We start from the raw sequence: 15,855 nt of genomic DNA, 5'->3' as shown, positions 1-15,855 counted from the left end.
TTCCCTCGTGGCTCGTTCACCGATAGCGCAGTCGTGGAAACCCGGGGCTATTACACGCTGAGCGGCGTTTAGCTGGGCGAGACATGGGGCTGGAGGATCCCGGAATCGGAGCTCGGAGTACGGGCACGAAATGAGGACTTGGCACTCTGCACGTTTCACGGCGTTCAGTCTACCTTACAGACGATAGGTGGCCTATCACCAGGTGCTTGTTGAGGTTGTTCTATTCTTGATAACGACGGTGCTGTTCCTGACGCGAACAAGTCCTTCAGCGCTCGGAATATCTCATCAGACTGCTGCGCGGTTTGTCTCGAGGCGAATGTCCTTGGGTATTGAGATTCACCGCTGGACTGAGAAAGGTCAAGTTGAGAGAAGACCAGCAGCTGTACGGGCTCATCGCTTGCACGGTCAAGAGCGTAGCTAGATTTCCAAATTCAAAGTTTCGTCCTGTAAGAACTTTGTGAAGAGATCTTAAACTCCGGCACGCCTCAGCCTCGTTCAAATTTCCTTCTAGACTGAATGACTCTAGTCTTCCGTCTTTGGTGTTTTGTAAGCGCTAACACGGTTGAGCGTTTAGACACCCGTGTTCGTCGCCGACAACTGATCTTATTCGAATGTATAATCAAGTTATAATTGCACGCAGACTCTGGTTCAACGCATTTCGGATCATCTTCCGTGCCTTGCTTGAGAGATTTATTGGAGAATTCTTTCCAGACAGCTCCGATACTATGCAAGGGTTCCTCGACTTGTCGAAATCTCCCAATAACTTTAGTCAACACCGGTTTAACTAGGAAGGACCATGGAAGCAAGTCAAAGTCCGGCACAACGCACTAACTTAACCACCCCCCTTGATTTCCAATTTCGAACATGCCTTCGCACATACTTTACCAAATTTCTACCGGTCTGAACAATTGTGGCGTGGCTGTATGAATCATTCAGTTCGGACACCTCGTCTTGGGATGAAGTATTTTCATATCTTGGTCAGGCAAAAACACGTCCCCCTTTTTCCCAGCTCCTTCAAGGGAAGAAAAAACTTGTTCATCATTTCGCTAGCATCATGATACAAAATTTCCGTTGCTCACGTGTAGTGGAAACCCTTACCGGTCGGTCCAGGCACGTGGGGACCAGCTACATGACTCAGGCGACTGAGGTCCAAGTTCTTGTTCTTTGAAAGGGGTTGCCACTCATGACCTAAGCCTCCCGGCAATTCTAGAGTCTAGACCGCGCTCCCAGCGGACCGCGCAAACCAAACATAGCGCCGAAATCGAACATGTGGTTCTCGATGAGGCGGTAGAACTGGGCATGAAGTGATGGGAAGACCCTTGGTTTAAGCCCCTGACGGAACAGATATTTACGGCAGCAGAGACACAAACAAGATCTCTGGTTGGCCGAGCTCGGATGACAGCAAGCTGCAGCGAATCGGGTGCTTCCGAGTGGGAACCACACCATCGAGGGGAACTCTCGAGTCTTATGCAGGATCTTCGGGTTGGCCCTAAGGCCATCCTACGGCACTAGTTTTCTTGCAACCTCATAGACAACTCCGTGATATTGTGTCATCTCGACCGATATGGCGGTTTATCACCATTTCCGAAGGCCAGCACATCATCCGAAAGACGCGTCAAAGAGAAAAGGGAAACCCCATGACGACATGTGCATAGTTCCATATTGCATACCATCCGCAAGCCAAGGCCGCGCAGGGACTCACAGGGAGTCCCCTGGCGAATGACGGCAAGCATCCCGATTTTGTTAGGTAATAGGAAGTCGGGCCCTAACGAACTTGCGCCAAAACATGGTGTGCTAGCACGTTCATGGAAATTCGATCTGCTGCTTCTCGTGGAGCGGTTTCGGCCCAAGTGGAGTTTGATGGATACGAAAAAGTATTTCCGGTATGAGAACCTTTCTAGGCACGCCAGGTTACCGGAGGGTCCGGGTGACAAGTTGCCGACTTCGTGAACCGCCGGTCCGGTTCTACTTATAAGAAAGGGGTCTTCCCCCATACTTTTCCCCACGATCCACTTGTGCCTCCCAGAAGGTCAGAATTTTTCTTTGGTAATATATTGTGCTTTTGTATCTTGCTTTTCTACTTCTTCTCTCGGCTCCATCCTGCTCCGCTGCCAAGTTGGAAGATACTCGCTCGCTTGCTGACCGTCGATGCAATGGCGGGAATCTCACAGTCCTCTCCAGATGATGACCCTGGTCCCGAGCCCGGCGGCATCGGCTCGGCCTCTACGGCGGCACTTGAGCCGGTGGAATCCGCTTCCGAGCCAACATCTGGCTCCGACACGGCCGGGACAAGCATGCCTTCCGAGGCCGCAGCTGCAGCCGCCCTAAGGAAAGAGAAAGGCCGCGTCCGATTTAACAGCAATGCGGCCGCGACCAAGCCTCCTACATCACCACCAGCAGTTCCAACTACACCCAAGCTTGCTCCGGCACAGCCTACCAGACCATCTATCCTACGAGGTGGTTCCGGCAGTTCCATTCCTACCGTGGCTACTTTCGCCAAAGAGGAACCCCATCCGCCGGATGAGAATGAACGCCAAGAGGCCAAGTCTGCCGCGGCAGCTGCTCAAGAGCGAGCCCGGCAGATGGCTGAAAATGTTCACTACGGCTCGCCAACGCGCGAAAACCGAGACTCACTCGAGTCCGCTACTACCACCACCGCAAGCGAGTATGACCTCGGAGGAGGAGAGGGAGCCGGAGGATACATTGCTCTCCAAGATCTCCATTCCCGCCAGCCACTCAATGTCGATTCAGCCGAGGCTGAGAAGAAAGCTCACGAGCACCATGCCGCCCTGAACGACGAGGCTTACAAAATTGTAAGAGCTCACACCTGGCGCCTCGCCGAGAAACCCGAGAGCGTCGCCGGTCCATCCAACGCCCAGGAAGCAGACATCCACAAGGTCACCGAGCATCTCCTACAAGAGATCAACGATGGTCAATACGATGGTGTTTACTCTGTCCCTGCGCCCACGGAGTACCGCGGTAGCGTTCTTTCGCAGCTTTTAAAGCTGTACAAGCCTGCGGAATCAGGCAATCAGTACCAGTCGTCCGGGCAGACCAATCGCAGCTCCGTCACCTCTTTCTCCTTTGGTGGACCGCTGCCGGGAGCGGGCACGCCGGGCTCCAACTCAGGCACCGCGACCCCCACGACGCCCAAGAAGAAGAAGTGGTACGAGGCAAACCGCTCCCAGGAGACTCTCGTCAACCTCATCGAAGCCTCGGCCCGCCTCGCCAACCCTAATACGCAAGGAAAGACTGACGAGTCACCCAAGAATGGCAAGGCGGCTGGTAAGAAGACACGGCCGAAGCATAAGCGAACCGCCAGCAACTCCATCGCTGCGTACCTGGCCAGACAAGAAGAGGAGGCCAAGATTACTGTCCACATCGCTGAGACGCTTTCCAGACAAGAGTATATCATCACACTTTGCAAGGCTTTGATGCTCTTTGGTGCACCAACGCATCGTCTCGAGGAGTACCTCAGCACAACGGCCAAGGTCCTTGAGATTGATGGTCATTTCCTGTATCTCCCAGGATGCATGATCGTCTCTTTCGACGATCGGTCCACTCATACAACCGAAGTCCGTATCGTCCGCGTAGCCCAGGGTATCGACCTCGGAAAGCTCAGAGACGCGCATCACGTCTATAAGGAAGTCATTCACGATGTCGTCAGCGTCGACGAGGGCATTCAACGATTGGACACCCTCATCAAGGCCAAGGACAAGTTCCACGCCTGGATCCGAGTTCTTGTCTTTGGCCTGACCAGCGCCACGGCTGCCCCCTTCTCGTTCGGCGCTCGCATGATCGATCTCCCGCTATGCTTCTTCTTTGGCTGCCTCGTCGGCTTTCTGCAGCTCATCGTGGCTGCCAACTCCAAGCTATACAGTAACGTCCTCGAGGTGACGGCTACCGTCCTGGTAAGTTTCTTGGCACGAGCCTTCGGCAGTATCAAGGGCGGCGAGCTCTTCTGCTTCTCGGCCCTGGCCCAGGGAGGCATCGTCATGCTTCTACCTGGATACCTAGTTTGTAAGTGACCTCTTCGCACTACCTACCCCATCGTGATGTTCCGCTCGAGCTGTACCTCCTTTTTCTCTGCGCTTCTCGCGTACGTGTTGGGGATGCTACTTGCCTACGGGCACCAAAAACCTAGGACAAGCCGCTGATGGCCCAGTGTGTTCCGCCCTCGAGCTCCAGTCCCGCGCCATCGTCCCCGGTTCGATTCGCATCGTCTACGCCATTATTTACTCCCTCTTCCTCGGCTTCGGCATCACGATCGGCGCTGTCCTCTACGGCATGTTCGACGAAAATGCCGTCTCCACGACAAGCTGCACCAACTCGATCCCCACTTACTACACCTTCATCTTCGTGCCCCTTTTCGTCCTCTGCATCAGTGTCCTGTATCAGGCAAAATGGCGCCAGATGCCTGTCATGCTCGTTGTTGCCTTCGCCGGCTACATTGTCAACTACTTTAGTAGTTTGCGCTTCAGCGCCGCACCACAGGTCGCCAATGCCCTTGGCGCGCTTACTGTTGGTGTCCTGGCGAACCTGTACTCGCGTCTGAGGCACGGCGTCGCGGCAGCCACACTCATTCCGGCCATCTTCACGCAGGTGCCCGGAGGTCTGGCGTCTACCGGAGGATTGCTGAGTGGTCTGAGTGCGGCCAACGCAATCACCAACTCGACGCACGCCGTCAATGGCACAAGCTCTGTTCAATACTCTGGAGGCGAGTCCCTGAACACGGTCGTATTCAACGTCGCCGCCTCCATGATCCAGATTGCCATCGGTATTGCCGTTGGTCTGTTCATCAGCGCGTTGATCATCTACCCGCTCGGCAAGCGCCGCAGCGGTCTGTTCAGTTTCTGAACATGTGCCAAGCTACGCGCCTGGCATATTCAACTGCAACTTCGTAGTCTTCTCTTCAAGTCCTGTTCTCTTTTTTAGCATCATGTCTAGCCTTTAGTCCATCGTATTCCACTGGACCATTCCATGTAGTTCAACAACCAAAATCAGGCCGGTGGCGGCGCCCTGCCCTACTTCAAGGTCTTTCATAGCGATCATAGTACCAGTCCTTCAAGAGGAAACAACAGCAAAAGTAAAAGTCATGTACGTATGTAGATTTTTGCAAACTAGGAAAATGCAAGGCGTTGGGGTAGATAGAAAGAAACTCAGTCATTACCGATGATCTCGTACTTTAATCTAAGCTGCCTTCAATGTTATGGAAGACCTTTCACGAGTGCTGATGTCGCAACGATGTCTTATACACTTTTTAGGGGCGTCCAAAGCATCGGAGTTCCCTCACTCTTGGTCTACCATACACGGCGATACAGCAAGGAGACAGCCGAATTATCCTCTGCAATTCACAGGGCGATTTAACAGATAACGACAGACCGAGTACCTGAAACTGATGAATTGGTACGGTAGCTTCAATGGAGGGAGAGAGGGAGGCATTGTGGCAACGGCGTTGGACGAGAGAAATACTGATGAACCCTTACCCACGAGCAACTTCAGCATTGTACAAACGATGAGAGATAACGACATGGAGACATGCTATCGTAGCTAACAATCTAGATCATCGCGATCTTTGACCAAACTCATCTATCGCAGTTGCCGGTTGACGAGACGTTGGCGAGGCGCAAAAGGCGGAAGTGCGCCACACAATGTCTTAGGCCCGGCCCGAAAGTTCGCACTCGATCTTGGTCTCAGTTTGACGTACGGAATGAGATAACAGTGCGAAGATCGCCGCCCAGCGCGCCTGACATTGATGCACGCTGGCAATGTGTGAAAGGGACGACGACGTCAAGGGATCATGCTTTCAGAAGATACCGTTCCCAAAGAGCGAATCGCTGCCTTTCGCGATGCTTCATCTGACTTCACCTGTTACACTGCTCTGTCGAGGCTACACAACATCGTCAATGTCTCTGATATCGACAAGCAACCTTGGCAGGTGCCACGATACGTGCGCATGACAGACGTCGAAAAACGACGTCATGTATACTAGATTACACACGCATACCCATAACGAACTTCCGTTCAAAGCCAACTCTACCAATAGCCCTTTGGAAGAACTTCAATGGTGAGCCTCAGCACGACCAGTCACAGTTCCATCTTTAGAACACACTTCGCTCTCCTTTGCATAAGCTCCCAGTGCCTCCTCAATCATCCTCGAGTATGCTAGAACACCTGATAAACCCATTTTATGGAGTTGTTATACGGAGCGGTAGTCGCATGCGTATTTTGCCATTCTCGATGATAGCAGAAAGATGTGACTTCGTAGTAAAAAAATACTCACCAAATCAAAAATTTATTACTTTACTACCTTGCCCAGGAAGTGAACAATTTTACGTGCCGTAATCGGAAGAAGGCAAGCCAGCGAGCAATTGAGCATCACTATGTCCTAGCTTAGTCGGTCATAAGTTTGCCGCAAGCCAAAGTGCTTTCAACGCGCTTAGTACGCGTGCTCTCTGGCTTCCGGTTACATGTGCCGTTGCGTGCTCAAGATGCTTTGAACCCCGATTTCGGGGTGACAGCGGCACTGACAATAGTGTAGCATTTTCTCAGCTTTTCTCAGCTCAGATAAGTCTCCTCTGAATTTGTGGTGCGCCAAGTCTGAATCGTGAAATGAGTATCAGCGCCACGAGTGCATTACCGCATATAATCTTTTGATAAAAAGCCCTTGCTCGTCCGGGGGTCATGCGGCTTATCAATATGGCTGCGTGTGCGGCCGTATCTGCAGTTGTGGGATGAGGCATTTTCACAAAGCGCCTCACTAAGTCGTCGCTACTCTTCGTGTGATCATACCCCTCGTAGAGGCTGACAAGACTCAGTGCTGGTCCAGGCCCCTCAACCTTAAACGCATTAAGCATCGTAGTATTCGGTCAAGCGTCCAGGATCCCGATCCGTCACCTGCATCAGGGAGCTTTCTTCAGCTTTCCGGATTAGATCACGTTGAGGGGTCTCCAACGTCCACAGCCGAAGCGAAGCCAAATGAGTAAGTAATGGCTTACTTGACCCTTCTTCAATCTCTTTCTTCAAAACTGAGTCAAAATTCAGCTTTTGCGACATCAACGCTGTCCATCGGATGTGATGTCACTTCCAAGGAAAGCACATATGGCCTCCAGGGTAGAAAAGGCGGGCTTCGAAGAGTATCTCAAAAGTCAGGGTGTCAGTGGCTCGCGACTTATGGTTACACAAGCCCGGAAATCACCAAGTCTTATTACGAGAGGCTATGCCACGATCAGCGATTGGTAATTCGGATCTCGCAGTAGAGAGAACGTCTTCGGCGCGGACAAGAGACAGAGCCAAGCTAATGTGAGACAGTAAGCGCCTCCGGCCGATTACGCCAACGCCAAGTAAACGTCCCGTTTTGGGCCGCAACTTAACATGCCAGTCTAAGCTTCTTTGGAATGGATCCAGGTGTCAATTCAGTTGGGAAATCTGCACAGCCGAGATAGGCAGCGGATCCCGTGGATTTCATAACTTGGAGTTGTTGAATGACGGGTCTGAAATGCAAAGCTGCAAGAATGTTTGGAAGATGAGGAGAATTTATGAGCATTCCTCTTCGCCAGTTATTGCCATGCCCATCTATAACACCAGAGCGAGCCCGAGTCGGGACACTTTGAGTAAACCTTGACTCGGGAATACAAGACACCCGCCGCCGGGTTCCGCCCTGTCAAAGACACGAGACGACACGAACCGATTTCCACCTTCAGGTTTCACCCCAACTTTTTTTTTGGTGTGAGGTGTCAGCCCGTCCGAACGAAAGCGTCAACTTTGTTCGGGAAGCTAAATAATCACAATTAAGTGCCCGGTTCTAACGATTTTCGATTCAAATAGCCTCGATCTGGCCGCCACCATTCTGCCTACCGCAAACAACGTTTCTCAAGCACAGCGGCCGGCCCGAAGTCACCATTCTGTCATACCGGCTGGCTTACACGCACTTACACAGATCGCTCACCTCACCCCAGAGCTGCCACATGCCACCGATGCGAAGGGGGCTTTTCCTATAGAGGAGCTGTGGCTCGGGAGCCGAGACGGATTTTGATGTGGAGTTACGTTCTGGCCATCATCGCTCATTAGTTAAGTACGGATTCGAGGAGGGTATCGTCATTTGCGGCTGAAAGCTAGGAGCGAGAGGTCGGCACGGAGTAATTATTGCATCCCACACTTGTACAGACGAGGCTCAAAGAGGGCGATCTTGGGTGAGAGACCCCGCCGAGAGTCTTCGGGGGCCCGTATAACAACTTTGGAACCACCTTTCTCGACATCCAGGGTACCTCCCTCGTCCAGTCCTTCCCGACTCTATTCTCTCCGCACCGTTAGCCAAGGGACACACTTCTTCTTTGAATAAGGTGCTTGGCTATCAACCTTCAACATGCGGTTCACAAACCCATTCTCGCATCCTCCACGGGACACATACGAGCAGCACTCTCTCATCGCCGAACAAGATGGCCGAGCTTCACCGTCAACAGAATCGCTGGACGAGATCATCGACACTGAGAAGCGCGAATACCCCTTCCTGATCTCAGTGAGATCCGCACGGAATTCAGTATCCTCATTCCTCAACGAACACCTCCACCTCGGCGGCGACCTGACATGGACAGACCGCCTCCTCACACTCCTCACCACCTTGAAGCCATTCATCTTCCTCTTCCTTCCTACGTTCTTCATCAGCCCCTTCAACTACTTTACTACAGCCCCGAGCCAGCGACCAAAGCCCAGAAAGTTGGGCCCAACAGCATACCTAGACGGCCTCCGCGGCGTCGCAGCCTTTGTGGTCTACATCTTTCACTTCTCCTACCTCTGGTTTCCAGACCTCCGATGGGGCTACGGCTTCGCGGGCCACCAGATGTTCTGGCAGATGCCCATCGTCCGGGCCCTGCACTCTGGCCGCGCCAGTGTCACCGTCTTCTTCGTCATCTCAGGCTTCGTCCTCACCCTCAAGACCGTGTCGATGATCCACAAGCGCAAGATGGACCAGGCTCTAAGTGCCCTAGCCGGCTCCGCCTTCCGCCGCCCCTTCAGGCTGTACCTCCCCATCTTTGCGTCGACCTTCATCATCGCTCTCCTGGTGTATGGTGGCGAGTACGTAAGAGATCCCTCGGGAGCACCTGTACCGCCCCGTGGCCCGAGTCTCGACCAGCAGCTGCAGCACTGGTTCTGGAGCACGGTCAACTTGATGAACCCGTTCCGACCAATTGTCAACAGGGAGAACATGAAGGGAAGCGAGTACGACGGGCATCTCTGGACGATCCCCGTCGAGTTCAAAGGGTCGCTACTCGTCTTCTTCCTCTTGCTCATCTTTGCGCGAGCCAAGAGATGGATTCATATGGTTGGTGTCACGGGTGTTACCCTCTGGCTGGTCCACATCGGCGACTGGGACCAGGCTCTCTTCTGCGCCGGACTTCTCCTCGCAGAGCTCTCCATTATCATGCCCAACACCGCCCCATCGACAGAAACAGCCGAAGACCAGCTCCCTAGCTACAGGCTGCGCGTCGTCAAGAGATACGGCTCAAAGTCCGTCCTCATCTTCCGCCACGCAGGCACACTAGCCCTCTTCTTCCTCGGCCTGCATCTCTTCTCTTACCCAGAGTACTACGGCGCTTCAACCCCGGGCTTCATCACAATCTCGCAATGGGTGCCAGACTACTACAAAGCAATGGGCGACCGCACCCAACTCTACTGGAACTCCATCGGCGCCATCATCTTCATCTTCGCCTTGATGTACTCCCCGCCCGTCACCTTCAACCTCAAGTCCCTGCTACTCAGGGGTCGCAACATCCGTCTGCCCTGGCACCAAACCACCCCGGATCTCGACGACGACGAAAAGGAAGAGCTCGCAGCAGCAGCTACATCTTCCTCCTCTGCGGAACCCGAGGCAGAAAAAGCTGAACCGCTTCTCCAGCGCCCCTTCACCACGAGCTTCGCGCAGTACCTCGGACAGATCTCCTACTCACTGTACCTGTGGCACGGCGCCATCAACCACATGGTGGGAGTCAGGTGGCTTTCGCCGGCGCATGGCGCGTTGTCGCTTGCCGGTGCCCAGGCCAAGGTGCTCACGGAGGGCGGGAACACCGCCGGTGCTACTGAGATGGTGAACAAGGCCTGGGGCGCCTACGAGCTTGCGTTCTTCTGGGGATCGCTGGTGAACACACTGGCTCTGTTGTGGGCAAGCGATGTGTTTAATCGGATAGTTGATGTAAATGCTGTCAAGTTGACTCGTTGGCTTGGTGAGAAGGCATGGAGGAAGGATTGATCCAGTTTGATACTGAAAAATCACATTAGCGAATTCACGAGCATTACACTTTCGATAAGTGTTCTAATAGCATAGTCAAATCAAATTTTGCGATATCATTCAATCCGATTTCCCAAGTGTGCATGAGATACTTCCAACCTCTCTTGCAAGGAGTAGTATGACGATTCAAGCCCAATTACTTGCCGGATCCCTGAAGTAGAAGATCATGGACTTCCCCTCACACGTATTAAAGCTATAGCAGCGTGCCTTAGAAGTATTGTCTCACTCTGTACAGAAAGTGGTCAGCCCGAGGCAGTCTATTTGCGTTGTAACAACACCACTTCCCAAACTTGTCATTAAATCATGCCGCCGTAAATCCACACCCAGTCTTTCCACTCTCATTAGCGACCGCCGTCGCGGAGCAAACTCCCTTAGGCCCGGCACAGCACCCGGAAGCACAGTCCGCGTTCGAGAGACACTGACCCGTGATGAACTGCTGACCATTCCCTTTGCCAACATTCTGTGAGCCAGGAGCACCAGAGGTGCCAGCACCAGCGCCAGAACCTGCACCTGTACCTACGGACGGAGCAGCTTGGGGCGGAGCGGCAGCCTCAGCCGCCGTGCCGCCTCCAGTAGAGCCAGTGGCGGCACCCGCTCCCGTGCCCGTAAAGCCGCAGCCTGCCTTGCCATTCTCCGTTGCGACGGCTCTGGCGGCACAAGCACCCTTGGGGCCGTTACAGCACCCCGAGGCGCAATCCGCATCAGACAGACATTGCCCAGTGATGAACTGTTGGCCGTTACCGGCGCCGACGTTCGAAGATGTCCCTGATCCTGCGCCGCCTCCGCTTCCGGCGGCGACTTCCATGGACGGAGCGGCCTGGCCTGCTCCCTGGGACGCGGCGGGTGCTGCAGCAGCACCACCATCACCGAAGCCGCATCCTGTTTTGCCTGCCTGGAACTGGGCTCCAAGTCCAGAGCAGATGCCGGCGCCGTTTAGAGTCGCGCAGCAGGTTGAGGCGCAGTCTTTACTGTTGAGGCAAGCGCCGCCGATGAACTGGACGCCGTTGCCATTGCCGACGTTCTTATCACCAGATGGGTCTGGTGTCAAGGGACTGGGAATTGCAAGGGAAGAAGCAGCGACTGGGGTATGTTAGACCGAGTTGGATAGTAGAGTAACAGCGGGAAGTGCGAGGGATAGAACTTACAGAATGCTGCGGCAAGGGAGAAGCGAACCATGATGTAATAATGAGAGTAAGAAGAGAATGAAGTACTGTCAAAGTACTGGAGTATAAGAATACAAGAAGAAGTAAGTGACCGATGCTGTCCCTTTGAGTTAGATTCGCATCCAGCTCGCGAACATCCGCCATCTTAAGTATGTTCCCCGTCTCTCCATCTTTGACGATAAAAGAACAATCCGAACATTCCTGCACGTCTGCCAGGGCTCTCCGCGCTTGCTGATGCCTCCCGTCTGTCAAGCAGGTCAGTCAAAGATGCGACGCAGGTCTGTCACAGGGGCACGTTTCTGCAACTGAGGCTGAGCAAGTCAGCAACCAGAAATCGCAAGCTGAATGACCAACATCTTTCTCTTTTCGTTGCGTAGTAGTGCTGTCAAGATTCGGGACCGCCACCCGGCGATCCTGATGCCGTCGAAACCCCATGAGACCAGATGATCAGAGACCATGGCGCGGCGTGGACCAGTGAGGTTGTCGAGGCTGAGGTTGGAGAACTGGGTCGCAGACGAGGCCGTCCCTGTCGTGCTAATGTTTCGGATGGGACGAAACATCGGAGAACGGCAAACGGGCCTAAACGCGCTCTCGAGCCCCTGAACCAGGGCACCCGCCAGCAAGAGAAAGAGAGTCGTCGACCTGCCTCGGTGGAGAGGAGATGAAGAAAAATGTGGTCGCTGTAGAATTTCTGCATTGCGTGCGAGCTCTCCCCTGCCACGATCTTCCGACGATCCAGGTTTCCCCATCTTCACAGGTGTAGTATGGCCCAAGCCCGTAATGGCAGCTCATTCGTCTGTTTTGTTCGGTCTGGCTGAGACCAGCATTGCGAAACGAGAGAGGCTGTCAGCTCGGAGTGGTCTGTCCCATCATGGGCCGTTTGAAGCGAAGGGTCTCCTATTATTCGCGAAGAAGGATTCGACTCCACGGTGACCCAAAATCCAACCCCATTTTCCCTAGGGTTGAATGTGGGAGAAGTCGCAGTCTGAGGACGTGGTGCGGATGGATGTTTGGGCCGCCTCACAGCATGAATGCTATCCAGTACGGCCATATGTAATGCCTCGTCTAAGCCTCGCAGTACGGTGTTCACATTTCGTAAAAGGAGGTTTGGGAATCCGTGATGCTGCCACGCGATCCTTGAAAGGGGCAGCCTCGAGTAACGTTGCTTCACGACGTGACGTAAAAGGACCGCGGCGGCTAACTGCTATGCCGAATTCAGTGTTGAACATCATCTTTCGAGACGGATGATTTTCCCGTGGCATTGTTGATAAAAAGTGCCAAGAAGAAGACAGACGTCGTTGAATGTCCAAATGTTCAGCAGAGTTTCGCGAAGTTGTGAGGATCAGCCAAGCGGTGCCCTGTGAGGAATTGACTTTCCTACAGCACAGGGGCTCTCCTGTTCAGTGCTCTTTTGGCAGCTTCGGGACTCAAGGCCCCTGCCGTCCCAGTGAAGCTTACTTTATCTCTTATCTAATCAGTGTGTCGTCTTATCGTTATCTTATCTTCCCACACATCACCGACGGGGTGTCCCTCCCTCGGGCGAGACACTCCATGGAGAACCGCATCTTCATCTCATCGCCGACCTTCGTTCTAAAGGCTATGATAGCGAGACTGCCGCGCGAAGAATACGATTACATCTTCATCCAAGACGAAATGTGCCGGATTCTCTCTTTTCCGCAGAGCCGAATGTCGCATAGTAGCCACCAGCCCGATGCAGGACCGGATCACGAGAGTATTCCACGGACGTATGGTATTGACAGTCACAATCCAACATCGGACCGATCCACCGGCGCTGTCAGGAAGCGGGATCATAGCGGAGGATATGAAATTACGAGTACTTGCAAGCAATCGGCCGGGACTCCCCGATGAAAGCGCCGAGGAAAGGATGGCCAGCCATCCCAGAACACCGCTAGAGTACCATCACCCGAGAGCGACTTGTGAACGCGGGCTGGTCCAATCTCGACAGAGACTCTTCACTGCTCTTCGGGCTCCTGTAACCTTTGAGCATGTTCTCGGGCGGTGAATGCTCCGGCAACTTCAATATACAAAATTCAGCAGCGACTGGATTGCCATGCAAAGTGGCTTTCGGCTTGCATCCTTCCCTACTTCCCCCGGTGCATCTGATTGGGCCACGACACGGACTTCAGTAACATCGAATCCCTTGAGAACCCAAGACGACCTATGAGATTGTACCATTTGCAGCATCTCGCCCAGGGTCTACCAGCGCATCCGTGGTGTTGACCTGGCTCCCGGAATCGTCCCAACGGCTAACCTGCATTTTGACACCTCTCAAGATGCACCTCTAAGCTGCATCGCCCTAGTGTCGCCCTATCCCATCTTTGGATTCTTCGGCCTATGTCAGCTAAGACATGTCGCCCGCTGGAAGCAGTCGAATCCCCCTCCCTCAGGGTGCCTGAGTACCTAGTGACATCAGGTATCCCAACATTCCAGGAGAACCCCGCTTGCTGGCCTGCGGGATTGTTCGCGCCCCTCCATCCTCGTGTCGAGTTTGAATTGCTTCTGCTTCACCACTGAGCCCATACTCATGGTCTAAAGGATTCAGATCAAAGAGTCGAAGTCTCTTGAATATGGCTGCGCCAGCACACGACGTCGTGGTGGAACCGGACGACTTCAATGACACTGACTCGTCCCTGGGAGATGTCAGCAATGTTCGACACCTTGTCATCCCCGTCAAAGTCATTTCGTGGCTGATGGTTGCTACAGGACGGAACCTCCTCGACCGCGAGTTTGAGCAGCTCGATTCTCGACTATCGCAAAGAAAATGGCCGCACCTATCACAAGTTTCGCGATGGGAGTCAGTGATGCCGAGCCTACAAACCCCTTGATCCTTCACTGACACCCTAGGAGAGTATCACTTTCCAAATGATGAAGAGGAAAACGAGAGATTAGGTCAGTTTTGGTGGTCACCTCCTCCATTCTCAGAACTGATTCTAAATTGGCACTCAAAGATCTTCAACACCACATCTTTGACCTCTCTTTCGATGGGAAACTCGGGTTGTCACCGCCTAATGAGCCCGAATCCAATGTTGGCCGCGTACTAGACCTGGGAACCGGAACAGGCATCTGGGCCATGGACTTTGGAGACGAGCATCCCGGGGCCGAGGTTGGTGTTGACACATCAGTATAGCCTATGGCCTTCTTACGCTGATATCGCAGGTCACCGGCGTTGATCTGTCACCCACCCAACCGCAATTGTCAGTATCGCTAACCGCTTTTACCACAGGCATGACATTGACAGAGCATACAGTGTACCACCTAACGTCAAGTTTGAAGTCGACGACATCGAGGACACTTGGACGTACTCGCGTCCTTTCGACTACATCCACAGCCGGATGATGAACTCTAGCATCTCAAAGTGGGAGGAGTACATCCGCCAGTCTTATGAGTAATCGCAGGCATGACTTCTCCTTTTGCTAGACAGGCATTGATGCATCATGACAGAAACCTCGCCCCCGGCGGCTGGCTCGAGCTCCAGGAATTCGGCCTACCCCTCTCTGACGACGACACCCTGAAAGAGGAGCACGCTCTCTATCAGTCCATGAAGCACCTTGGCGAGGCAGCAGCCAAGACGAACCGCGCCTTTGTCGACCTCGACGCGCTCAAGCCTATGCTAGAGGCCGCCGGCTTCGTTGACGTGGCGGAACTGCGCTTCAAGTGGCCCAGCAACACATGGCCGCGAAACGCAAAGTTCAAGGAGCTCGGCGCCTGGAATTACGAGAACATCACGACCGGTCTGCAAGGGTTCCTCATGGCAGCGCTCACGCGGGGGCTGGGCTGGAAGGCGGACGAAGTCAACGTGTTGGCCGCGCAAGCAAGGAAGGATGTCGGGGACCGAAGTATCCATGCATACTGGCCCATGTGAGCTGCCTTTTCCTACACAACCAGTCGTCTGATGGCTATAAGTGGAAAAAGAGTACTGACTCGAGCAGGATCGTGGTGTATGGGAGAAAGCCTGGCTCCGGTTAGGACAACGCCAAGGACTCAATGATGAATTCGTCCGGGCCGGATCCATGGAAGACGGGCCGGGTGGGTTCCTCCGCACGGAGCACAATTCTCCAACACTGGGAGCCCACCTATCCTTACCCCGAATTGATCCACAATTCCCGAGCAGGCGGATGTGAGAAAAATTTTCACAGACGAAGCCATCGAGATTTCGGGCTCGCCGACGGAGCCAGCCCTAGCCGCGCCCACACGCCAACCGCCTCCCTCCTTAGTACCACCCGGAGTCATTCTCTTTAACAATCAATAACCCGCCTTGCTAGCTCAATCGGTAGAGCGTGAGACTCTTAATCTCAAGGTTGCGGGTTCGACCCCCGCGTGAGGCTCAAATCCTCACCGCGATTGGCAAAGCCATTCTTCGGGTTATCTTTTTGGTTCTTTTTGGTC

At 53.6% G+C, this 15,855-nt stretch overlaps 5 protein-coding genes across 5 annotated transcripts; 4 read left to right on the top strand and 1 right to left on the bottom strand.

Annotated features, from left to right (window-relative positions):
- Positions 1–2,153: 2,153 nt before the first annotated feature.
- On the top strand, positions 2,154–4,857 carry CABS01_10273 (uncharacterized protein; the record flags this gene model as incomplete). Its single annotated transcript, XM_060543629.1, has 2 exons — positions 2,154–4,020; positions 4,166–4,857. The coding sequence occupies 2 exons, from the start codon at positions 2,154–2,156 to the stop codon at positions 4,855–4,857; spliced, it is 2,559 nt and encodes an 852-aa protein (XP_060399311.1).
- A 3,508-nt stretch (positions 4,858–8,365) lies between these two features.
- CABS01_10272 (acyltransferase) lies at positions 8,366–10,246 on the top strand (the record flags this gene model as incomplete). Its single annotated transcript, XM_060543628.1, has 1 exon — positions 8,366–10,246. One exon carries the CDS (start codon positions 8,366–8,368, stop codon positions 10,244–10,246), a length of 1,881 nt encoding a protein of 626 aa, XP_060399310.1.
- Positions 10,247–10,586: 340 nt separating this feature from the next.
- On the bottom strand, positions 10,587–12,197 carry CABS01_10271 (biotrophy-associated secreted protein 2; the record flags this gene model as incomplete). The annotated part of the gene is made up of 3 exons (XM_060543627.1): positions 10,587–11,365; positions 11,431–11,495; positions 11,803–12,197. 3 exons carry the CDS (start codon positions 12,195–12,197, stop codon positions 10,587–10,589), a joined length of 1,239 nt encoding a protein of 412 aa, XP_060399309.1.
- An 802-nt stretch (positions 12,198–12,999) lies between these two features.
- On the top strand, positions 13,000–13,873 carry CABS01_10270 (uncharacterized protein; the record flags this gene model as incomplete). The annotated part of the gene is made up of 2 exons (XM_060543626.1): positions 13,000–13,193; positions 13,651–13,873. 2 exons carry the CDS (start codon positions 13,000–13,002, stop codon positions 13,871–13,873), a joined length of 417 nt encoding a protein of 138 aa, XP_060399308.1.
- A 163-nt stretch (positions 13,874–14,036) lies between these two features.
- Positions 14,037–15,457, top strand: CABS01_10269 (uncharacterized protein; the record flags this gene model as incomplete). The annotated part of the gene is made up of 8 exons (XM_060543625.1): positions 14,037–14,129; positions 14,173–14,263; positions 14,314–14,358; positions 14,418–14,572; positions 14,626–14,663; positions 14,717–14,854; positions 14,911–15,327; positions 15,382–15,457. The coding sequence occupies 8 exons, from the start codon at positions 14,037–14,039 to the stop codon at positions 15,455–15,457; spliced, it is 1,053 nt and encodes a 350-aa protein (XP_060399307.1).
- Between the last annotated feature and the right edge of the window lie 398 nt (positions 15,458–15,855).

The sequence above is a fragment of the Colletotrichum abscissum genome (genome assembly GCF_030869225.1).
Source record: "Colletotrichum abscissum strain IMI 504890 chromosome Unknown Scaffold_26.1, whole genome shotgun sequence".
Lineage (NCBI taxonomy): Eukaryota > Fungi > Ascomycota > Sordariomycetes > Glomerellales > Glomerellaceae > Colletotrichum > Colletotrichum abscissum.
The sequence above is the reverse complement of the archived record's forward strand: the minus strand, read 5'-3'. Positions and strand labels throughout refer to the sequence as shown.